The sequence below is a fragment of the Equus caballus genome, chromosome 19 (genome assembly GCF_041296265.1).
Source record: "Equus caballus isolate H_3958 breed thoroughbred chromosome 19, TB-T2T, whole genome shotgun sequence".
NCBI lineage: Eukaryota > Metazoa > Chordata > Mammalia > Perissodactyla > Equidae > Equus > Equus caballus.
In genome coordinates, this window is record NC_091702.1 from 8,927,712 (window position 1) to 8,952,941 (window position 25,230).

The following is a 25,230-nucleotide window of genomic DNA, read 5'->3' on the forward strand; positions in this document are numbered from 1 at the left end:
AAGATTCTCGCCCCCGGAGGGCGAGGAGGGGCTGCCTCTGCGAGCTGCCACCCGCGAGCAGGGGACTCTGGCACGGAGGCTCCCCTGGGCGCTGCCGTTCCCCGGAGGGACAGGGAGCCTCCCAGCGTGGCCGGCGCGGCCAGTCTTCCTCAGCAAAAAGAGGAGGATTGGCGGCAGATGTTAGCTCAGGGCTAACCTTCCTCAAAAACAAACAAATAAATAAATAAACTACATGAGATATCAACACTTTATTGTAAAATAGGCTTCGTGTAAGATGTTTTGCCCAAGTGTAGGCTAACGTAGGTGTTCTGAGCACATTTAAGGTAGGCTAGGCTAAGCTAAGATGTTCAGTAGGTTAGATGTATTAAATGCATTTTCGACTTACGATATTTTCAACTTTCAATGCGTTTATCGGGATGTAACCCCACTGTAAGTCAGGGAAGATCTGTAGTTCGTTTGTGTGAAAATCAATAAAATGATTTTTCAAGCAGACCCTATAGGCATCTTCTTTCTGCTGAGAAATTCATGTACTTTACATAGTAATTTTTAAAAGGCCTAAATATGCTTTTTTTAATATTTTACTCTGAATCTTACTATGTTTGTTTAATAAAAAACACCTTCCTCTAGTGACAAACTAATATTTGCATATTCCTTGAGGTTGTAAAGTCTTTTCATGTGTATTGACTTCCAGCCTCCTAACAATCCTATGAGGAGAATAAAGGAGGTTTTATCACTTTATTAATATGAAGAAAATGAGGCACAAAGATGTTAAATGAATATCACAATTCAGCAAATAAGAAGTTGGAAACTCAAGCTCAGTTCTGACCACCGATTCAGTACTCTAACATCCACTGATTGCCCGGGGATGCTGAGATGATTAGTCTAATTTTTGTATTTCTCTAATAACATTTCAGTAGATCTCTGTTACAGAAATCTCAGAAAGAATACACGGGGTCCTATTCCACAATTCTGGCGTCAGCCTTTGGGACCAGCACTGCTCTATAAATATTGACCGCATCCACTAAAAACTCTTGTGGGGCAGAAGACAAGTGTAGGTAAGCTCCGTCTCTATGTAAAGCCTAAAAGATCTGTTGCTAGAGTAAAATACTGTCTGAATTTCACAGGGAAGAAAGAAGTGCCATGGGATGTACATTATGCACACATTTTACCATTACAAGCGACGTGGTAATGAATAAAGAGCTAATTGCAATCCTAAGTTTTCATGAGATATAATAATAAGGACAAAAGAGTCACCAGGTAATTATCATTTTCAATTACGCAACTTATGTTAGCCTTCCAAGTATACAAAGAACATAAAATATAGCTTTTAGAAGTAATATATTCTCAGAAAAACTTTCAGAGTTGTAGCTCTTAGGTTTAAGAAATCTTTAAGACACAGTTTAATAAAAAATAAATCTATTTTCCAGTATGATGTTGTCCCATGATGTCCTCCTTTCTTTTTGTTTTTGCCACTTATTACAAAGTTATAAAACTCAAATGTAAGGTGCCTTATCGTCTGAGCCTCTGAATGTAATAAAAATCCCCTGAATTAAATTTTAAATGAACCTTTCATACATACAGAAATTCTCTGCACATTTTTCAATCTCCCAATTATCAGTGTGGTTAGTGTTCTTATATTGTTCCTGCTATCTGCACGTAAATATGCGTTGAGTATCGAGTAGGACTCGTACTAATATTCTCTCAGTATACGCTTATGTATGTAAACCTTTGAAACTCTACATACAGAAGAGCACATGGAAGTGTTGGGAAGCGCAGCGACCGTGAGTGCTGCACCCACCAACCGCCACCTGACCTAGAAACTGCACTGTGACCAAGATCCTTGTCCCGGCCCAGGAGCTCTTGCCCTATCCCACCTCCCTGCCTGTCCACCACAGGTACCACTATCCCGAATTTTGTGTTTTATCATCCCCTCCCCTTGTCTTTTTAAAAATAACTTCATCACATATCTCTGTATCCCTAACTAGTATGTTTTTCAGTTTTGCTTCATTTTGAGCTTATAAAAATGGTGTCTTACCTGTAGATAGTTCTCTGGTCCGTATATTTTCACTCAATATTATGTTTCTAGATCCTTCCATGTGGTTACACATAGTTCTATCATTTTCTATCATTTCTATCACTTCTATCTAACATTCCACTCGGTGACTGTTCTATAATTTATGTATTCATCTTCTTTCTGTGGATGTTTGAGTTTGTAGTTTTTTGCTATTATGGTCAATGATTTCATAAATTAATTTTGTATTCTCTCTTGGTGCATGCCTGCAAGAGTTTCTCTAGTATATACACCTGGGAGTAAAATTACTGGATAGTAGGGCATTCCAGGCCCCTTCTCTCCACAGGCACAGACCTTCGAAACCACCGCCGGGGTGGTCTGTGGAATAAGCTCCCAGCACTGAAGAGCTATCAGTGCCCTCCTGTGTGATTTTTGTAGTATCTTAAATCATTTGTAAAACCATAGACATTAGAGAATATTTTATACAAAAAAATTAAATTACAAAATTATGAGTTCATCATTGTATACAGGAGCTATTATAGTGCTCACTTGTTAGCGTTGGACCAGTTCTTACATAAACGACCCACTGTAAATTCCTTCACTGCAAATTACCTGTCCCCTAAGTACTCATATTCTTTCTTTACTGAATTCAGGAGAGGAACCAGCCTCACGAACAAGTGGTCATACTGTAGGAGAGGCTGCTCTCCTGTAGAGGCAAAAAAGGGGAGTCAGTGAAGGGGATTCAAAGGCAGCGGCTGCCGAGCACGTTCTTCCCTTCAGGGTCGCTGATGCTGAAAAGGCACCTGTGTGAGTGCCACAGGGCAGGCTGCAGTCAGTCATGCTGTCTAGCTGCATCTTGCCTTCAGACCATGGTTCTGTCCTGTTCTGTTCTCCCCAGGTCTAGCCTAAACGTTACAGTCTGGTCCAGCAGTTCTCCTGGGGTTTGAGGGCCCGCCCTCTGGTTGCTGAGTTAATAAAGAGCTGGCACTCCACTGGGACTAGCCTGATGCTGGTGACGGCAATTAGAGAGGCACCCAAAATGCGGAGGCAGAGGAGTCAGAGCTACAGGTCCAGCTGTGTCTAGGGGACATTTAAAGAGCCACAGCCAAACTATACGTGATGCCTATGGCACTCAATGAAAACCTCAGTGGCTGTTTTTCTGAGGTACTAAAGGTACTACATAGAAACACAGACTTTTGAAACTCAAGTGATAAACAGCTTTAAAATTAAATGACTCACCACAGAAAGACCACTATTGTCTTTGTTTGTGAATGTGTCTCCACTAGCACAGTCAATGCCAAATAATGCACAGATGCCTCCAGCAAACACTTCCTCAACATCCTAAATAAAGAAAGAACACAAAATGATACTCGCAAGTAATACAAATCAGGGCATGGTAACTAAAAAGTAACTGCAGAATAAATACATTGTTCATAAATAAACAGGGCAGAATCTCACCATGAATTCTACAAAGAATGAATTAGCTACAACCACTGCAACACCGCCAATCAACCACAGCAAAACACCTTAAACAGGGCCCCTCTTTAAACCACATCTCAGTCGACAAGAAACTCAGAGATATGGCCTCATGACTTGGAGGATCTGCAGCACTGACAGAACACAGAGCCTCACAGTTCTAAAGCGATTTCTATTGAATTAAAAAGCATGTACTATATGTGCTGCCATAGTCCAATGAGATGTGTATGGCAAAGGCTTACACGGAAAACCTGCAAAGGAAGTTTTGAAAACAAGGAGAATGGAGCCCATTGTACTTAAAATAATCAATTTCTCACAGGTGTAAGCAGTTAAGAAAACACAGGAACTCTAAGAACAAAGCATTGGTGCCTCTAAGCTTTCTGCTTTTTGTCCTTTTATACTAACAGCTCATTCTGAACAGCTGTGAATGAGCTGCGACTGACTGTGAAGGAGCAAGTGTGTGTGTCTGTCTGTAACGGTTACACAGCTGTACAGATCGCCTAGCTTCTGGCCCATGAAACAGCAGTGCCAGCACTAACCCCTCCAGCCTGCCCCTGTTGCCCATCTCAGAAAACAGCAATGCTGCCCAAGATCGAGACTGCCTATTTATGTCCCAGGAGACACAAAAGTTATGGCCACCAAAAATTTCTGAACGTCAAGATTTTGCTTAGACAACTAAATTTCTCCAGGAATACAGAGCTGAACTGGGAAAGGCTGAGAGTAGAAGACAATCACACACACTTGGTACTCCTGCCAAGGCCTAACCCCGTGGACAAGAGAAGGCCAGGACAGACTCAGAGCCAATTCAAGCATTCAAGCCCTAAGCCGAAGTTCATCTTCCAGACCAGATCTCAAAAGGCTTTCAATCTTCAGAGAGATTCCAGCACCAATGGGACCTGTCAAGGGGCTGGTTCTACGAATACAAAACTCTAGGGTTAAAAAGAACTTTCACATCCACCATATTTCAGAAAGTAAATCCACTAAACAATGTGGGAAATTATGTGTGAATTTATTACTCTCACTTACCTTTGAGAACCACAGTTCCACTGTCCTAAAAACCTATTATACTCTTTGTAATGATAGCTCTTAAGGGCTGAATCTTGTGTTCTGAGTCTCAGGGACCAAACTGTCCCTTCTCCTTAACCTCGGCCATTGAGGAAATACAGCTAACTCACAAATAGTGGTGTGGAATGTGTTCTTATCATCTGCTGATTTAACCTTTACCAAAGTGCTCCATCAGACCTGTAGCACAGCTAATTAAAAAGAAAGAAGCCAGGAAAACATGTTCAATAGAAGTGATTTCCCCATGGGGTTCAGGATACCAAGAAGGTAGATGTATTTCACGGACATCAGAGAAATTTTGGACCTCACAGCAATGACTGTACTTGCCTCCATCATGTCGGCATGCATGCGAACGAGCCTCTGCACTCGCACTTTCTTTCCTGTCCTGGTGTTATAGATGGTGTCACCCTTCTTCAACTCTCCTTGATAATTGCGAACATAAGTTAACTGTCCAAAACGACCTGCCTAGAAGTCAAGATTGGGTAAGGGTAGAAAGAAATGAAAAAGAAACAAAAAAATCAAAATTAGGAGTGATGTCAGTATCATGGCAGAGTGAGCTGTTCCCATTGTGTCTCCCCTCTAAGTTACAGCCAGTAGGAGATCGAATGACAAACAAAAGGTGCACAGCACACCAGAAACCCTGAGAGATCCAGACATATAAACACCTGAAGGTGGGTGGACTGGACCTCTGGGAGGCAGTGGAACTAGGGAAGCAGCCCCGGTGTCCTCCTCTAGTATTGGCAACTCCAACACCAGCCCTCCCAGCAGCAAGGGTGCATCTAAAATGCAGATACCCCTTGTGGTGGTGTCCTGACCTGAAGTTTCAAAAAGCACAGTGGCACTGGAGACCAGAGGCTGCACGAGCAGCAACAGCAGTTTTGGCTCAGCCCCTGCCCCTCTCCCAGCAGTGGCACTTGTGACTTAACCCCTCTCCTTTCCCCTGCAGTGGCGGGTGGCACCTGCAACCTGAGGCTCCAGGAGTCACAGCAGTACCTGTCACCCATCCTCTAGTGGCAGCACTCCTGACACCAGCCCTACCAGCAGCAGGGGCTGCACACGAGACCCCAGACCTCAGTCACTGGCAGTAACACCTGTGAACTGAGTGCCTCTGGTAGTAGTACTGCCAGCATCCCCAGATAACCTGGGAGCAGCAGCACAGGTGGTGCACGGGGCAGCAGCACCCGAGCCCGTGGAGAGCCCACAGAGAGCTAGTGGAGGAACACGAGACCCAGCAGAGGTGCTTGCAGCCTGGTGACCCCAGTGGCAACACCCACCACTGTGGGGACATCATAAGCAGCAACCTCGCCGGCACAAGCAGCACAAGAGGGCACTGACGATGCCTCTGGCAGAGGCAGTGGAGGGTGGAAAGTGCAGGCTCTGAAATGCAACCAGAAGCACCTCAGAATCAAAGTAACCAAAGCCGTGCCCAAATAAGAAAGGTGGGTACCACCATGAATGCGCTGGCAGGGGATGAACTCATCACCCACCATGAGGAAGCACAGCAACACACAGAACAGAAGGAAAACAACAACCCTCCAGAGACCAAACTGGAAGTCACGGAAGATTGTGATCTAACTGACAGAGTTCAAAATAGCTGTCATGAAGAAACTCACTGAGTTACAAGAAAACTCAGAAACACAGTTCAATGAGCTCAGGAATAAAATCAACAGAAGGAGCACTCCACCAAAGAGACTGAAACTAAAAACCCCCCAGAAATTCTGGAGATAAAGAACACAATTAATGAGATGAAAAAAACTAGAAAGCATTGGAAATAGAGCAGACCATATGGAAGAAGGGATTCGCAAGCTTGAAGACAGATCTAGAAATGATTCAGGTGGAAGAGGAGAAAGAACTAAGATTTTTTAAAAATGAAGAAAATGGAGAAATATCCAACTCAGGAAAAGCAACATAAGGACAATGGGTATCCCAGAAGGGGAAGAGTGGGAGAAAGGAGCAGAGAGCTTATTCAAAGAAATAACAGCTGAGAACTTCCCAAAACTGAGGAACGAACTGGATATACAAGTCCATAAAGCTAATAGAACCCCTACTTATCTCAATGCAAAAAGACCTTCTTCAAGGCACTTTACATTAAAACTGCCAAAAGTCAACAACAAAGGAGGAATATTAAGAGCAGCCAGAGAAAATAGCATACGAAGGAACCCACATCAGGCTATCAGCAGATTTCTCAGCAGAAACTCTACAGGCCAGGACAGAGTGGAATGATATATTCAAAATATTGAAAGATAAAAACTGTCAGCCAAGAATACCCTGTCCTGACAGCAAGACAATAATAGTAGGGGACTTCAACACCCCACTTACACAATGGACAGATCATCCAGACAGAAGGTCAACAAGGAACACTAGCCTTAAACAAAATGCTAGGCCAGATGGACTTCATGGATGTATACAGAACATTCCATCTCAAAGCAGCAGAATATACATTCTTCTCAAGGGCACAAAGAACATTCTCAAAGACGGACCATACATTGGGAAGCAAAACAAGCCTCAATAAATTTAAGACACCTGACATCATATCAGGCATCTTTTCTGATCACAATGCTATGAAACTAGAAATGAACTACAATAAGAAAGCTGAAAAAGTCACAAATATGTGTAGACTAAACATGTACTGAACAACTATTGGATCAATGAACAAATAAAAGGAGAAGTCAAAAAATACCTGGAAACAAAAGAAAATGAAAACACAACATAGCAAAGCTTATGGGATGCAGAAAAGTGGTACCAGGAGGGAACTAAATAGCAATACAGGCCTACCTCAAGCAACAAGAAAAATCTCAAATAAACAATCTAACACTATACCTAAAAGAACTAGAAAAAGAAGAACAAACAAAACCCAAAGTCAGTTGAAGGAGGGAAATAATAAAAATCAGAGTGGAAATAAATGAAATAGAGACTAAAAAGACAATAGAAAGGATCAATGACACTGAGAGCTGATTCTTTGAAAAGATAAACAAAATTGACAAACCCTTAGCCAGACTAAGAAAAAAAGAGAGAAGGCTCATGGGCTGGCCTGGTGGTGTAGTGGTTAAGTTTACGAGCTATGCTTTAGGGGCCCATGGTTCGCAGGTTTGGAACCTGGGCACAGACCTACACACTGCTCATGAAGCCATGCTGTGGTGGCAACTAACATACAAAATAGAGGAAGATTGGCACAGATGTTAGCTCAGGGCCAATTTCCCCAACAAAAAAATTACAAAGAGAGAGAAGGCACAAATAAATAAAATCAGTTTTAAATATTTTATTTAAATATATATTTAAATGAAAGAGGAGAAATTACAGCAGATACCAAAGAAATACAAAGGATTATAAGAATACCATCAAAAGCTATGCACCATGATATACATGATATACATTATACATGATATACACTAACAAACTGGATAACATATAAGAAATGGATAAATTCTTAAGACTCTTACAACTTCCCAAAGCTGAATCAAGGAGAAATAGAGAATCTGAATAGACCAATCACAAATAAAGAGATTGAAGAAGTAATGAAGAACCTCCCACAAAACAAAACTTCAGGACCACAGGGCTTCTCTGGTGAATTCAACTAAACATTCAAAGAAGACTTAAGACCTATCCTTCTCAAAGACTTCCAAAAAGATGAAGAGGACGGGATGCTTCCTAACTCATTTTACAAGGCCAATATTACCCTGAAACCAAAACCAGACAAGGGCAACACAAAAAAGGAAATTACAGGCCAATATTACTGATGAACATAGATGCAAAAATTCTCAACAAAATATTAGCAAATCAAATACAACAATACATTAAAAGGCTCATACACCACGATCAAGTGGGATTTATTCCAGGCACATGGATGGCTCAGCATCCACAAATCAATCAATGTGATTCACCACAATAACAAAAAGAGGAATAAAAATCACATGATCATCTCAATAGATACAGAAAAAGCACTTGACGAGATTCAACATCCATTTATGATAAACCCACAGCCAACCCATACTCAATGGCGAAAAACTGAAAGCCATCCCTCGAAGAACAGGAACCCAAAAAGGATGCCCATTTTCATCACTCTTACTCAACATACTATTAGAAGTGCTAGCCAGAGCAATTAAGCAAGAAAAAGAAGAGGGATCCAAATTGGAAAGGGAGAAGTAAAACTGCCACTATTTGCAGATAACATGATTCTATATATAGAAAACCTTAACGAATTCACCAAAAAACTATTAGAAATAATTAACAAGTACAGTAAACTTGCAGTGTACAAAATCAACATTTAAAAATCAGTCTCATTTCTATACACGAACAATGAACTAGCAGAAAGAGAAATTAAGAATACAATTCCATTTACAATTGAAACAAAAAGAAGAAAATACCTAGGAATAAATTTAACCAAGGAGGTGAAAGACCTATACACTGAAAACATAAGACGTTATTGAAAGAAACTGAAAAAGACATACAGAAATGGAAAGCTATTCCGTGCTCACGGATTGGAAGAATTAACATAGTTGAAATGTCTATATCACCTAAAGCAATCTACAGATTCAATGCAATCCTTATCAAAATCCCAAGGACATTTTTCACTGAAATAAAACAAAGAATCCTAAAATATATGTGGAACAACAAAAGACCCCAAACAGCCAAAGGAATCCTGATAAAAAGAACAAAGCTGGAGGTATCACACTCCCTGATTTCAAAATATACTACAAAGCTATGGTAATCAAAACAGCATGGTACTGGCAGAAAAGCAGACACACAGATCAATGGAACACAATTGAGAGCCCAGAAATAAATTCACACATCTATGGACAACGGATCTCTGACAAAGGAGCCAAGAACATACAATGCAGAAAGGGAAGTCACTTCAACAGATGGTGTTGGGAAAACTGGACAGCCACGTGAAAAAGAATGAAAATAGACCATTATCTTACACCATACACAAAAATTAACTCAAAATGGATTAAAGACTTAAATGTAAGGCCTGAAACCATAAAACTCCTGGAAGGAAACATAGGTAGTACACTTTGACATAAGTCTTAGCAGCATCTTTTTGAATATCATGTCTACTCAGGCAAGGGAAACAAAAGAAAAAATAAATGAATGGGAGTCCTTCAAACTAAAAAGCTTCTGCATGGCAAGGAAACCATCAAGAAAATGAAGACAACTCACCAACTGGGAGAAAATATTTGCAAATCATATATCTGATAAAGGGTTAATATCCAAAATACATCAAAAAACATTTAACTCAACATCAAAAAAATGAACAACCCAATCAAAATGTGGGCAGAGGATAAGAACAGACATTTTTCCAAAGAAGATAAACAGATGGCCAACAGGCACATGAAAAGATGTTCAACATCATTAACTATTAGGGAAAGGTAATCAAAACTACAATGAGATATCACCTCACACCTGTAAGAATGGCTGTTATTAAAAAGACAAGAAATAAGTGTTGAAGAGGATGTATAGGAAAAGGAATCCTCATACACTGCTGGTGGGAATGTAAATTGGTGCAGCCACTACGGAAAACAGTATGGAGATTACTCAGAAAATTATAAATAGAAAATACCATATGATCTAGCTATTCCACTTCTGGGTATTTATCTAAAGAACATGAAAACACTAATTTGAAAAGATATATGCACCTCTATGTTCACTGTAGCATTACTCACAATAGCCAAGATTTGGAAGCACCCTAAGTGCCCATCAATGGATAAACAGATAAAGAAGATGTGGTATATGTATATATACACAATGGAATACTACTCAGCCATAAAAAAAGATGAAATAGTGCCATTTGTGACAACACTGATGGATCTTGAGAGTATTATGCTAAGCAAAATAAGTCACACAGAGAAAGACAATTACCATATGACTTCACTCCTATGTGGAAGATAAACACACAGATAAGGAGAACAGAGTGGTGGTTACCAGAGCAGCAGGTGGTAGAGGGCTGGGGGGGCAAAAGGGGTAAAGGGGCACACGTGTATGGCGACAGAGAGAAACTACACTTTTGGTGGTGAACTCAATGCACTCTACATAGAAATTAAAATATAATGATGTGTACCTGAAATTTATACAACGTTATAAACCAAAGCGACCTCAATCAAATAAATAATAATAAAAGTAATCAAACTTAGGAGAACTTCACACTACCTCCAAATATTTCCTATCAATCTTAGTAGTACATCTTATATACATGTTTTGGTTTGTCATAAACTACCTTAATACTAGCTTTGAATAAGATAAGTTAAATGGTTGTTGTTATTCTTTTTGGTATCACAATCCAAGATACTACTTCTGTTTCCTCCAAAATAAAAGTTATTAAAAGAAAATTTTAATTATTTATATAATTAGGAAGTATGCTTTTGCCTTCTAATATTATTTCATAAGTTCAGTTTAATAAAATAAGACACAAAAATAAGGTATAATTATTGGAAAGACAACAAAAACATCATTAGAAATGGTAAGATTGTACTATACATCTAAAAAACCCTTTGATAATCACCTGGAAAGCTATCTAAGTAAGAGTTCTGTGAAGTGACTGAATATAAAATGAGTATTCAAGAATCAATTCCTCCTGAACAGTAACACTAATCAATTAGATATATATTTAAAAGTTACCAATTTTTCCCACAGTAATTTATGGGTTTAACACAATAGCAACCAAAATCCCAAGAGGAATATATAAACATTTGATAAGTGATTTAAAATCTACTTAGAAAAATGGTTAAAAATAGAAACTTTAAAAACTATGGCAATGAGAAGAAACTAACCCTGACTAATATTTAAAAAAATTAAATACTCCAAAACTTAAAAAGTATGGAACTAGCACCAATTAGACCGAACAGTCCATAGAGCATAGTTAAAAATCTAAAATGTTTGGGGCTGGCCCCGTGGCCGAGTGGTTAAGTTCGCGCGCTCTGCTGCAGGCGGCCCAGTGTTTCGTTGGTTCGAATCCTGGGCGCGGACATGACACTGCTCATCAAACCACGTTGAGGCAGCGTCCCACATACCACAACTAGAAGGACCCACAACGAAGAATATACAACTATGTACCGGGGGGCTTTGGGGAGAAAAAGGAAAAAATAAAATCTTTAAAAAAAAAAAAAAATCTAAAATGTTTAATTCATTTGTCAATAATGATTAAAAAAACATGACAATCAATGGAAAAGTGTAACGTTCAAAACCTGGTAACGAGACAATGGGTCTTCTCTTTGGAGGCAGAGGAGATCCACTTAGACCCTACCTCACAGCACACAGCAAAACAAATTCCAGCCGGTTTAACAACCAATAAACAAAGCAGAGGAAACTAAAGAAATATTTACAAAATATATTCAAAGAGCAGGGCTTCTGCAGTTAAAAATGAGAGAATGACTCAAGATAAAGACATATATTTGATTATATAAATTTTAAACCGCTAATTGTTTTAAAAGAGAACTTTATTAGGGAAAGCTCATACCAATAAGTAAAACACTTTGACTCTAATTTTAAAAAAGGAAAGACAAAAGAAATAAAGAAACAATTACAAAAAAGGAAATGCAACTGCATAAACAGTATATGAAAAAATATTCTCTATCATTAGGAATTAAGGCAAGATGAAATATTAAAATGCCATTTTCATGTATGAAATCAGTACTGATTTTTAATAAATAATACTCAATTTGAACAAGACTCATTGAAATAACCTAGTACATTAATTCTGAGAGTATGAAAGCAATCTGGCAATACAAACCATTAAATATTAAAACATTCCATACTTTAAACTGAATAATCACTATTCTGGGATGCTAAGAAAGCATTCCTAAATACCTATTTTTAAAAGCTTTATGCATAAAATTGTCACTGCACAGTTATTTCTACTTTTGAATTTAAAATTATTTTCTCATTTTAGAAGTAATAAGAAGTAGATTGTAAAAATTTAAAAATAAAAACTAGGAAAAAGTCCCCAAATAAAATTCCATCCCAGAAATAACCACTCTTCACACTTCTAACTTATCCATCATTTTTCCCCACTTAAAATATTAGGACCAGAAGCAACAATATCCCAACAAAAAGCACACTCCATGCTCAAATCTTGGTTCCTAATACTATTCTTGATTAAAAGGAATCAGGGCTCCTAGAGAAATGGCTGATTCTAGGGCTTGGGCCATGTAATGCCACAAAGTAAGGAAGTATTCAAAAAAGCAAAACATTGAAGAACGTCAAAAAGACACAGGAGCCAACGGAAAGAGCTCCACTGGCCAAAGCTGGGCAACAGAATAAGTGACATACTACTGGATTACAACTCAAACTACAAATAAATATCCATGAATCCATACTGATATAAACTAATGACTGAATAAACACATAAACGGGGGTGAAGAGACAACTCTCCCATATAGAAGAATCCCAAGTAAGTTAATGTAGATGCTGCTCCTTCCAGGAGGGGGAGCTGATGCCCCACCCCTTAACTGTGGCTGTGCATAGTAACTTCCTTCTAAAGAGTCAGTATCAAAAGGGGGAAAAAAGAGTAACTTTATAGCAGAGAACCCTGTAACCAAATCTTTTAGGAGTCAATTTATAATAGGAATAAAAACCTAAAAGAAAAGAAAATCTCTACCTACAGCAGTTAAATACATTAGAAAGCAACTTACCTCCAGTTTAAAAGCCAGGCCTACGAATGGGTGAGAACTGTCTCTTTTGGAGTTCATTAAGATTTTGGTTTTTTCTTTTGAATCACTTAAAATAAAAGAAACAGAAATCTATGAGATGCAATATTTAATACTTCTTTTATATCAATTTATTTCATCAGAGTATTAGCTAAGAAAATGCACGTGTGTTAAACGTTTCTGACCTCACATAAATGAAATTTCTTTGAAAGAGATCAGTAAGAATAACTTCCTTGGGCTTAGTTACAACATGGTGACAGGACCAGAGCAGACTAAAAAATACAGAAATTATCTGGGAGAGACAGGAAAGAAAAATAATCAATGCGTGCTTAAAAAAGTCTGTTTCTTAAAGGAACCATTGCTATCATATTGCGTAAGTGTTAACGTATTTCTGCAGAAACTAGGAGTCAGTTTGCAAGACTTACTCCTCCTGATGAAGAAGAGCATAATTCGGGACTTCAGATGGATTCGGTAGATACTCTAAAACAGCATCTAAGAGAGGCTGGACGCCTTTGTTCTTCAAGGCACTTCCCAAAAAGACAGGAGTAAAGGACCTATTTAGAGTAGCTCTTCGGATTGCAAGCTGCAACAGAAAAAAATTTAATGATTAATCTTAAAAATTACATTTTTTGTTTCAGATCAATTATAAACCAACAAATGAATGAAATGCATTGATACTCTCTGGAGTACTGGCTCTAGCGGAGACTAGCATCAGGTTCTCTATAACTTAAGGTCAAAATATAAAGAAAAAGAAACAAAATCAGTTCCTTTTTCAGGGCTTGGAAGCTACGTACTGTACAACGGCTTTCAACATTCTTGGAATGTCACTAATTTTCAATTTGGCAAAAAAAGATACATACACATAGAAAATAGACACATACACAGAAGAGTGTGAACAGTATGCTAACAATTGCACAAAATAGAGGGAAAAGTTATACATACGCAAAAAAAAATCTCTGGAAAGATACAACAGAAACCATTTACCAGTAACCTGCTTTAGGGAGGGGCAGAGAACTGAGCAGAGGGGAGACAGGTGGGAGATTTTTTACTGTATATCTTTGTATACTTTAAAAAATTTTAAACCATATGAAAGTATCATCTATTAAAAACACTTGGGGCCGGCCTGGAGGGGCAGTGGTTAAGTTCGCACCCTCCACTTTGGCAGCCCAGGGTTCACCAGTTTGGATCCCCAGCAGGGACCTACACACCACTCATCAAGCCATGCTGTGGTGGCATCCCACATAGAAGAATTAGAAGGACTTACAACTAGAATATACTACTATGTACTGGGGTTTTGGGGAGGAAAAAAAAGAGAAAGATTGGCAACAGACGTTAGCTCAGGGCCAACCTTCCTTACCAAAAAAAGGCATACCTTAGAAAACACTTGATTGTTTATTTATTTATTTTTTAAAAGAACATACATACAGGAAGTCCAGCGGTACGGATCACTCATCATAAAGGGCAATGAGAGTAAGAGGCTCTACAATAACGAACACCAGGCTTTAGTGCAAGCCCTATCAGTGGGCCTCAGGCTGCATCCCCAGGTGCCCGAATGGCCCAGGAGGTCTCCAAGCGTCAGCAGTGGAGCGTCAGCTCTTGCAGCTGAAAGAGGCCAAGGGCAGTGCTGTGGCCACAACCTACCTCTGCAGAAATACGGAGCCAGCATACAGTTATTTGTCAGTCCTCATGAAAAAAAAAAAACTACCCTCAAAAAGCTTAAAGCAAAATATTTATAACCAAAATTTTTAAACATCACGAAAATGAAAAGTAAGATAACAGCTAGCATGATAAAACAGAGCAGAACAGGGGAAAACATGCACGGCAAAAAAACAATTACTATTTGAAACTACCTTAGCAACTTGATTTTGCCATTGCTAGGAACCAAAAATGTCTAGGTCACTAACCACCGAGGCTACCCAGGCCACATGGTCACATCCTTGACCTTCCACCCCTCCCTTATACGCAAGTAGGGGCATATAAGAATCTTACCATGCTTACTTTACATCCATTGGATAGAGAAACAAATGAGAGTGGTAGATAAATAGAAAAACTATTCCTATACCAGCCTAACAAAAGCTGTACTTTTCCAAAATTTTCCCTTGTTTTCTTAAGAAACACTTTGTTGACTTCCACTGTCTCTAATAATAATATATCCAACAATACAGAAACTAAAGTTACCCACGCATCCTGTGCAGAAAACAGTAAACACAGCAGGACTGGAAGTGCTATCCTTAGAATGGCCTGCTTGCAAGGTTGGCCCCTGGCTGGTGTCTGGGAACCAGGATTTCAGGAGGGTGCCCAGCATTCCCAGAAGTGCTAAGACTGGTTCACCGGGCCAAGACTGTTTGTACAATGTGGTATATGCTAAACACCTGCTTTCCCTCTGGGAGTCCAGGAATTGGTGCATGCCAGGTAGAGGGTGTCATGTGACCAGCCCCCAATAAAACCTTAGGCACCGAGTTTCTGAGAAGCTTCCCTGGTAGCTATTTCACAGGCGCAGGCACAACTTGCTGCTGGAGGAGTCAAGCACGCCTACGTGACTACACTGCGAGAGAACTCGTGGAAGCTTACACACGGTTTCTTCTGGACTTCACTTCACGTGCCTATTCCCTGTGCTGATTCTGCTGTATGTCCTCTCTCTGTAAGAAATCACAGCCTTGAGTGTGACTATGTCCTGAGTCCTGCGAGTCCTCCTAGTCAACAAACCTGGGCGTGGTCGTGGGGACCTCTTCCACATTCTGTTCAATAGATAAAAACCTAACTCTATTGTGGTTCCCAGGACACAATACTTGACTTTATTTATGGCCAGACCTATCCCTTCCTACACTGTGTTCCCTACTCATCAGAGAACTGAGGTGGTGAGCTTTGTGAGCGGTAAAGGACTAAGTTATGAGATATATTAGTAAGCATCCTCAGCTTCAACAGTTCTTTCCTTGGGCATCTGACCTGGAAACTCCATGAGTGCAATGTTTTACACACAATAATTACTTACGTGATTTCTGCTAAGTGCATGAAGTGGTTAGACAAAATGAATATCAGTCATTTTTTTATAATGATAAAATGTCCATAAAATAAAATTTACCATTTTAACCATTTTTAAGTTTACGGTTCAGTGGCATTATGTACATTCACATTGCTATCTTACCATTACCACTATCCATTTCCACACCTTTTTCATTATCCCAAATTGGAACTCTGTCCCCAGTAAACTCCCCCTTCGGCCCCTCCCCAGCCCCTGATTAGCACTATTCTACTTTCTGTCTCTAGGAATTTGACTGTTCTGTGTACCTCATATACGTGGAATCAAATATTTGTTCTTTTGTGTCTAGCTTATTTCACTTAGCATAATGTCTTCAAGGTTCATTCACATAGTATGTATCACAATCTTATTCCTTTTTAAAGGCTCAATAATATTTCATTGTATGTGTATACCAATTTTGCTTATCCATTAATCCATTGGCGGACATTTGGGTCATTTCCCCCTCCTGGCTACTGTGGATAGTGCTGCTATCAAAACTGGTGGACAAGTACGTTTGAGTCCCTGTTTTCAGCTCTTCTGGGTATACACAAGTGCAATGGCTGGATCATACAGTAGTTCTGTTTAGTTTTTTGAGGAACTGCCATATTGTTTTCTACAGCAGTTATATCATTTTACATTCCCATCAGCAATGCACAAGGGTTCCAATTTCCCCACATCCTTGCCAACACCTATTATCTGCTTTTTTGTTTTTTGGAAATAATAGCCATCCTAATGGATGAAGCAGTATCTCATTGTGGTTTTGATTTGCTTTCCCTCATGGTTCACAATCTTAAGAATCTTTTCATGTGCTTATTGGTCATTTGTTATCTTCTATGCAGAAACATATAATCAAAAAATGGCTACCAGTCTTAGGCAGGGATCTTCTCTTTATTTGTAAAGAGTTGAGCAATGAAGTGAAAGACTCTATACAGCCTTCCAAACAGTACAACAGTGTAAGTACCAACATACAGTCAGCAAACACTTAGCAGCCTTGTCTCTTAACCTCTCTTATTGCTGTAACATTTCTCTACATATCTTCTTTCTTTCTAATAAGGACATACCCAAGAGGTTAGCTATTTAAGTATCTTTTTTTCTAGAACAAACTATGACTCCTTTTCCATTTAAAAATATTACATAACTCATTACTTAAAAAAAAAGAGTACGAGACCATGTCAAGTATTATTTTTTTCCTGAGGAAGATTCGCCCTGAGCTAACATCTGTTGCCAACCCTCCTCTTTTTTTTGCTTGAGAAGACTGGCCCTGAGCCAGTCTTCCTCCACTTTATACACTTGCATGGCTGACAAGTGGTGTAGGTCTGCCCTGGGATCCAAACCCGGGAAGCCAAAGCAGAGCACAATGAACTTAACCACTAGGCCACACGGCTAGCCCTCGAGTACTTTTTGAAGAAAGCAATCATGTTAAATAAGTTTACTCACATTCCATGAATAAGCCCATCGGAAAGCATCACATCTCCTCGCTGCAAACCAGACCCCCCCACCTCGTGCTTTGTCAACTTAAGGCCCAGTTCGACGGCACCTGCCTTTAAATCAGAAACAGAGGGGATTTTTTCTTCCAGGAACATCTCACCAAGCTGCTCGTCTGAATTAGCAACACACTCAATCAGCTCCTGCCGGCGGTCAGCTGCTGCTGCTCTGAATTCTGCCGGAATTTCTCCGTATCGAACAACTTGACTAAGAAAAGAAAGGTTTATTTTGGTACTTTGAGGATATTCGATTAAACACATAAAGCACCCATGAAAAAGATAAACCAATGGCTAAAATATTTTTTCAGATGAGAAAGAGCTCTGATATATTTGCAGTATAATGGCAAATAAGATTAACATACGGCTTTAAAGTTCAGACAAAACAGTGGGCAAAATACTTCACTGACACAGCCAGAGCAAACCGCTCAAGGGTGTCCTGCTAGTGAATGGAAGCGGCAGGATTCGAAAGCAGTCTGACCCCAAAGCCCATGTGAGCACCTGAAAATTTACTGCCCAAATGAATCAGAACATCATGGTCTCTAACAAGCAGATTTAGAGACCCGACTCCATTGCTTTCCATTAATAACAAACCAATCACATAATTTTTAACACAGACTAACCCATTTTGCAGTAAAAAAAAAAAAAAAAAAAAGGTTACTAAATACGCAGACTCTTCAACTTTAATCCCAATGCTTCATTCCTCTAGGGGCCGAATAGCTAAGAGTCACAAATAAAACATACACAACCAAGAAATGGATACACCTGACACTTAGAAACAATAGTCTGACAGTTTTCAAAGTATTTCTTTAAAAATGGAACTTAATGTCAAAAAATAATAAGCTTTTCAGAAAACACATTTCTAAATCAAAAAAAGTAAAAGAAGCCAATTGCAAATGATCAGAAAATAATTATTATCCTAAAGAATGCTCTTCACAGCTTTTAGAGCTTAATTCCTTCCTTCCCGCAAGCTCCCTGACCCTTAGCGTTTCACATCAGAATATACACATGCCCGGCGGGCCAGCGCTGAGCAGGGGTAGGTATATTAAGAGGTTCCGCCTGGGGTTCTGATGCACAACAAAGTTGACAAGCCTTCACTTTAGAAGACAGAAACGTGTGCCCTGGTAATTCTGGGGAAGTGGATTTAATCCTTTACCTACCAACATGTTTTGAGTCCCTGTTACGTACCAGGTTGTTCTGGGGCTAGGGACATGAAGGAATAAGCCTGACAAAAATCCGTGTCCTCTTGGGCCTTACATTCTAAGGAAGGACAGACAAACTTTGTTGCTGTCACACGAAAAGTGAGAGAAATGCCTCATCCGCTGGACAGCCTCCATCTTTTCCCTGACTACAAGATGAGATAAACTCTACAGCTAATTGATCATAGGCCCTATCACCCACCTGCAGGACCAGCAATCCCAGTTCCATAGCAGAGGAAGGAAATCCCTCAAGAAGTACCTTTGGAGAAAGTGCCAGGCCCTTGGGGCCACTCCTCAGAACAAAGGGTCATTTACCACTCCCCACACTGTCTAGATTAGTGCCACTCAAAGTGTGGTCTGCAGACTTGCAACATCAGCATCACCTGGGGGCTTTCCAGAAACGCAGATTCCAGGCCCCACCCTAGACGTACTGAATCAGAATCTCCGAAGGAAGATCCAGGAACATGTGCGTTAACAAGCTCTCCAGGGGATTTTTCTGAATGCTGTGGTTTGATAACCACTGGGCAATTATAGTGCTTTGTATGCAAAGGCCACTCAAAAGTGGACTGATGGACCAAATTCCATGTCAAAAAGTTACCAATTTGCTTCTTATATTGCCCAAACCACACCTGTGCAATTTTTAACCGCCTTTACATATTAATCTTTTTATCTTTGTAATCTCATGAAATAGGCAGAGAAAATATTTATGATCCCTATTTTCTTCATAGTTTTTGTCACAAGACCCAAGACATAGCAGCTGCTCCAAAAAAGTTTGCAGAATGAATGAACGAATAAATAAATCAGTTGAAAAAGAGAGATTGCATTCCTAGCCCAAGCTGAAGGCCTCCTTCCACCACACCAGGCAGGGCACAATGTGATAGAAATCCATTAGCGAAAACTTAACCTATGCTCCCTTGGAATGAATACTAAGCAAAACAGGAAGAAACCAGGATTAAAGGCATTGGAACAGAATCAGCTTAAAGGATATTCTCCCAGCCTCATTTCAAAAAGATGTTTACTCTGCGTTTAAAGAACTCATTCTTTTCCTTCTCTTTCATACTTTTTAAAATGTAAGATTTTAATATATTTTTAATACTTACCCAAAGTCTCCATCAAAATAGATGGCTCGCTCCTCAATAAGATCTATAATCCCTTTAAAATCGCTCTCCAAACCAATGGGCATCTGCACAAACGCCGCATTATGACTTAGCTTAGACCTGAAAAATAAAAATACATACGTTTACCTCTTTCTTCACCCCAAATGTCTCTGAAATGACAAAATAAATATAAAAAGAAATCTATGGCAGATGAGGTGGGACAGTGAGGGGTGTCACCAGCAGGTCAGACTGGAAGACATACGGCAGTCAGGGACAGACTGACAACCAAACTCTTCGTGCTCAGGAAGCCACAACCCTATTTAGGCAACAAAAAGAACTCTAAAGTAAGTGTTTTGCCATCAGATCCCCAGAATAGCCTGGATCAGAAACCGAAGGGGGAGGAACAGGTCAATGGGTAGTCAGCCAGGAAATCTGAAGATGGTGGGATAACTGTGCCCACGCCTCATTCTCGGATCAGCCGACTCTCGTGAAGCCGAGTACTGCCATCTGAAGAGGAAGTTCTTAGGGGAAGACTCTCAGAGTAGGTGCTAAAGGCAGACACTCGTCACCAGCCCGTATCCCGACTCAGGCCAACCACTGAACAGAAGCCACACTCACCAGCAGGGCTTCTCCCTCAAGAAGGAATGGGCTCCAGCTACCAACATCCAGTCTAGACTTTAGGCCCCCATTTGTAACTATGGATAGATAACTAACAATCACCAAATATTCGAAGGAAACCAATAGCTTGAAAAAGAGGCATGAGTTCAAGAAATAGAACTAACGTCCAAAGAGAGAGTTACTATAAGAAAATAAAGTGTAAAGATGAGAAGTAATTACCTCTATTAACAAAGATGTTGCAGTAAAAGAGAAAGTTTATGGAAATTAACTATATAATTGCTGAAATTAAAAAGAAAACTACAGGCTAAACAAGAGAAGGGATGCAGATGAATATCAGAGTAGTAAGCTGGAAGACTGACCTCAAGAATTCTCTTGTAACCCAGTGCAAAATGAGAAGGAGACAGAAAGTATGGCAGAAAAGTTAAGAAGGCGAGATTCAGGAGTTTCAAAATCTGTTTAATGAGAGTTACAAAATGGGAAAACAGATTAAAGAGAGTAGGGGTCAGCCCAGGGTGCAGCAGTTAAGCACACACATTCCGCTTCGGCGGCCTGGGGTTCACCGGTTCGGAACCCATGGCACCACTTGGCACGCCATGCTGTGGTAGGTGTCCCACACACAAAGTAGAGGAAGATGGGCACGGGAGTTAGCTCAGGGCCAGTCTTCCTGTGCAAAATGAGGAGGACTGGCGGCAGATGTGAGCTCAGGAATAATCTTCCTCAAAAAAAAAAAAAAAAGAGAGTAGACTAAAGAACCAAAGTAGAAAAATAAACGCTAACAGAAAATTTTCCTGGAATTCAGAAAAAGACTTGGGAAGAGTCCACTACTGCCAAGCACAAGTAAAATATAAGTAATAAAGGCAAAAAAGTGAAAACGTTCTATTTTACCAAGAAAATATGACAAACATCCAATAAAGAAAAATTTCATTCTCATGTTCCCAAATAGCTCACTTCCATCTGAGTGCACACAGCGATACAAAGGTCCTCAGCACCATCCCTCCTGGCACTGGACACATCACTCAGTCTCTCCACTACCACGAACCCGACTGCCTACACCCATCAATCAGCTCTGCCATGGGAAAGCTGAGTGGGAACGCTACAGCTCCATTTACACAGTTACAAAGGGTGAAGAGCGAAACGTGGACTCTTCTCAAGGCTATGTGACACACACAGTATTGTGCAAAATGTAAAATGCCACAAATACCACTGGCTAACATCTGGCACAGAAAGAAGTGCTACTGTGTCTCAGCAAATATGTTACCACATGAGAGCAAGGGAAGAGAGCAGACTACCTAAGGGCATTAATTAAAATTAGTTGAAGATGATCTTTTAGGTTTGTCTCAGTAAATGCAAGTACTTTTAGGATCTAGCCAGGCCTGGTGGTCAGTGGTAAGATCTGGCGCTCTCACCATGCAGCCTGAGTTCGTTTCCCCATTAGGGAACCACACCAGCCCTCTGTTGGTTGTCATACTGTGGTGGCTGCATGTCGCCGTGATGCTGAAAGCTCTGCCACCAGGAATTCAAACACCAGCAGGGTCACCCATGGTGGGCAGGTTTCAGTGGAGCTTCCAGACTAGACAGACTGCGAAGAAGAGCCTGGTCACCCAGTTCCAGAAAAAGTGGCCATGAAAACCCTGTGAATAGCAGCGGAATACTTCTGACGTAGCGCCATAAGGTGAGAGGACGGCGCAGAAAGACACCACTCTGCTGTGTCACTAGGAGTCGGAATCATGTCAACAGCTCTAACAAACTTTTAAAATCTACTCTAGATTATGACTTTTCTAACTATAGCAAAACAGTAATTGCCAGATTGTCTTCTGAATTCACCTTCAACAACCCTACAATTTAAGTCATATTTTCACCATTTTACAGAGAAGGCAGTTGATGAGATCACAACACAAATCAAACTACTGACCTCAGTGTTCCACTTACTAAGATAAGTCACTCACATAAATAAATTTCTTTTTCCAGTGACGCTGAGTCAATCGTAGTTCTGGAGGTAAGGTTTGTTATCCAGATGGTCACAACCCCTGTCCTTTCTCAGGCTCGGTACCTCATTTGCTGTAGGGCCCTGGCTGGGTTGGAGCCCACGCGGTCCAGTTTGTTAATGAAAGTTAGGAATGGAACATTGTAGCGACTCATCTGACGATTAACAGTCATGGTCTGGCACTGCACCCCTCCGACAGCACAGAGAACAAGGACTGCACCATCCAACACTCTCAGGGCCCTTTCAACTTCTATTGTGAAGTCCACGTGCCCTAAATGAGACAAAGAAGTGTGGGAGAGTCTTAAAGAGCGGTCTGATTTTTTTATAACATGCAAAATTAAAAGTTTTTTATCTTTCACGACATAAGTCTTCTAATTAGAATGTGGATTTCTTTTTTCTTTTTTAAAGATTCTATTTTTCCTCTTTCTCCCCAACGCCCCCCAGTACATAGTTGTATATATATTCTAGTTGTGGGTCCTTCTAGTTGTGGCATGTGGGATGCCGCCTCGGCATGGCCCTATGAGCGGTGCCATGTCCACACCCAGGATTCAAACCGGCAAAATCCCAGGCTGCTGAAGCGGAGCATGCGAACTTAACCACTTGGCCACAGGGCCGGCCCCTAGAATGTGGATTTCTTAAATCACTCATACCATTCACCCAGCATAAGGTCCAGAGCCCCAAATCACTTCAAAAAGATACCAGGACATGGGCACCTTTGGATCAGCTACAACACATAAAACGTGAGAACCTTCCCAGTCACAAATTATTTGCACTATTTTTCAAGGAAACTACATAAGGACGAAATGCTCTAGGTCCCAAGTCAGATTTCTCTAATAGGAAATTCACAGTCACACTTTAGAGTATTATTTGATACTCAACAATGAGCTGGGTCATAGAATAGAAAAGAACTAAATGGGCTTTTGCCAAAATAAGCTGCAACAAAACCAAGAACTCAGCTTACCCAGGAGTATCTATAATGTTGATGTTGACATCCTTCCACACGGTATAGGTGGCCGCTGACTGAACAGTGATTCCTCTTTGTCTCTCTAGTTCCATGGAATCCATGACAGCACCAATGCCATCTTTACCTTTCACCTAAACACAAGCACAGTGATTCAGATTTCTCTGTCCCTATATTCCAAGAAGGAAAGAAGTCTTTACTGAGGTGGAACTAGAACACAGATGGTTAACTGGGCAATTTCCAAAGAAGCCTAATCACCAAACCAGATCATCTCTTGAAATAGAAAACTGGTAATAGGTTTTACCCTCTGTGAACTGTCTAACCCTCTTTTCACTGCTGCTCCCAGCAAGGGCTCCCACAGAGCAATCACCTGGTCTGAGAGCCATTGTTGCTCCCTCTGCCCCGCTCCTGCCCTCCGGCCTCGTGTTAGTCCAGGAGCAGATGTTCAGAGAACGGGTTCTGCCCTGCTCTGCTGCATGTAGAGTCTGAGGCCCAGGTGGGAAGGATTCAGCTTTTAAAGCGTATGATTTAACAAGACGATCTTTTATCTGAAGAAATATTTTTAAATGGAAAGTTAAGTCACTCAATGATATAATAATTTCTTCAAGAGAGTTTCAAGATTTAAAAAAATTTTTTTCTGCTATATGTATTTAACTCAAGCTCATACTATATATTATTTAAAACCATTTTTTCCACTTAACATTATAAACATCTCTAAATAACATTAAAAATTATGTATATACTATTTTAATGGCTGTTGAAGGGTACATCATATTGACAACATTCTTAAAAGACAATCTACTCAGGATACCCACAGTGATGGACTAGACGGATTCCTGAGAGCAACATTTCAGGCCAACTTGAGCAATCCTCTGTGTGATATGACTGACTAGAGATCCACGGTTACCATTCTTTTAACCTTTCAAGTTTTGTGAAGTTTATCAAACCATTGACTACAAAACAAGTAAAACCAAGCTCTAACTACTCTGGAGCCCACCACAACCACACACCTCATGCATCTTTGCAATCCTGCCGGTGTACTAAAGCACCCGTGCTGTCAATGTGGTTTTCCCAGAATCAGTGTGAGCTGAGATTCCAATATTTCGTATTTTCTCCTTGGGAATCACCCCTGACGAACACCATCGGCAGACCTTCCAATTAACCTGAAAAGTAAGAGCGATCAATTCAGTGCACCTTTTCTAAGAGAGAGCATGGGTTCAGCGGACATCGCTCCTCCAGAGAAACTCAACGGACACAAAACACCATACGACACAGCTTGGAAAGGCAAAAGAGGGCACGTCTCCACTGCAACTCCCGCTACCAAAGGGAAGGCTGCAGGGGAGAGCAGAGAAGACACAGCCTGAAAACAAATACATAATCAACCAATCAGAAAAAGATGCTCGCATTAATTATATAATTAATTAAAAGGGGACAACTACTTTTATCAAATGTTATAGGTTTGAAAGTATACACTGGGGATAATAAAATCAGAAAGATAGATCCTAACAACTACTTTACTAGGAACTAGAGTTTTCAGCTTAAGTTCTGCTGTTTCCCCTTCCCCCTTAGTCTCGTTCACAGCTGGCAAGGCCGTCCGAGGACTTCCGTGCTTCACGCGGTGGTACCGACAGCTCTAACGCAGCCCACAAAAGGTTTCCAATTCCTTCTACACAAAGTTAACGC

At 40.3% G+C, this 25,230-nt stretch overlaps 1 protein-coding gene across 1 annotated transcript; it reads right to left on the minus strand.

Moving 5' to 3' along the window:
• Nucleotides 1–233: 233 nt before the first annotated feature.
• On the minus strand, nucleotides 234–23,681 carry LOC138919091 (elongation factor G, mitochondrial-like). Its single transcript, XM_070243133.1, has 9 exons — nucleotides 23,548–23,681; nucleotides 22,653–22,857; nucleotides 19,988–20,104; nucleotides 17,749–17,899; nucleotides 13,614–13,771; nucleotides 13,174–13,258; nucleotides 4,877–5,014; nucleotides 3,251–3,352; nucleotides 234–2,717 (listed from the first exon to the last, which is right to left on the minus strand). Exons 2-9 carry the CDS (start codon nucleotides 22,757–22,759, stop codon nucleotides 2,679–2,681), a joined length of 897 nt encoding a protein of 298 aa, XP_070099234.1. The 5' UTR covers nucleotides 22,760–22,857; nucleotides 23,548–23,681; the 3' UTR covers nucleotides 234–2,678.
• Between the last annotated feature and the right edge of the window lie 1,549 nt (nucleotides 23,682–25,230).

Bases quoted from the DNA above. Each gene is read 5' to 3' on its own strand.
- LOC138919091 (XM_070243133.1), bottom strand. From the start codon at position 22,759: ATGACTGTTAATCGTCAGATGAGTCGCTACAATGTTCCATTCCTAACT. The intron at 17,900-19,987 runs GTAAGTATTAAA...TTCTTTTCTTAG, and splicing joins TATTTTGATGGAGACTTTGG to TCAAGTTGTTCGATACGGAG. The intron at 3,353-4,876 runs GCAAGTACAGTC...TTCTTTATTTAG, and splicing joins TGCATGCCGACATGATGGAG to GATGTTGAGGAAGTGTTTGC.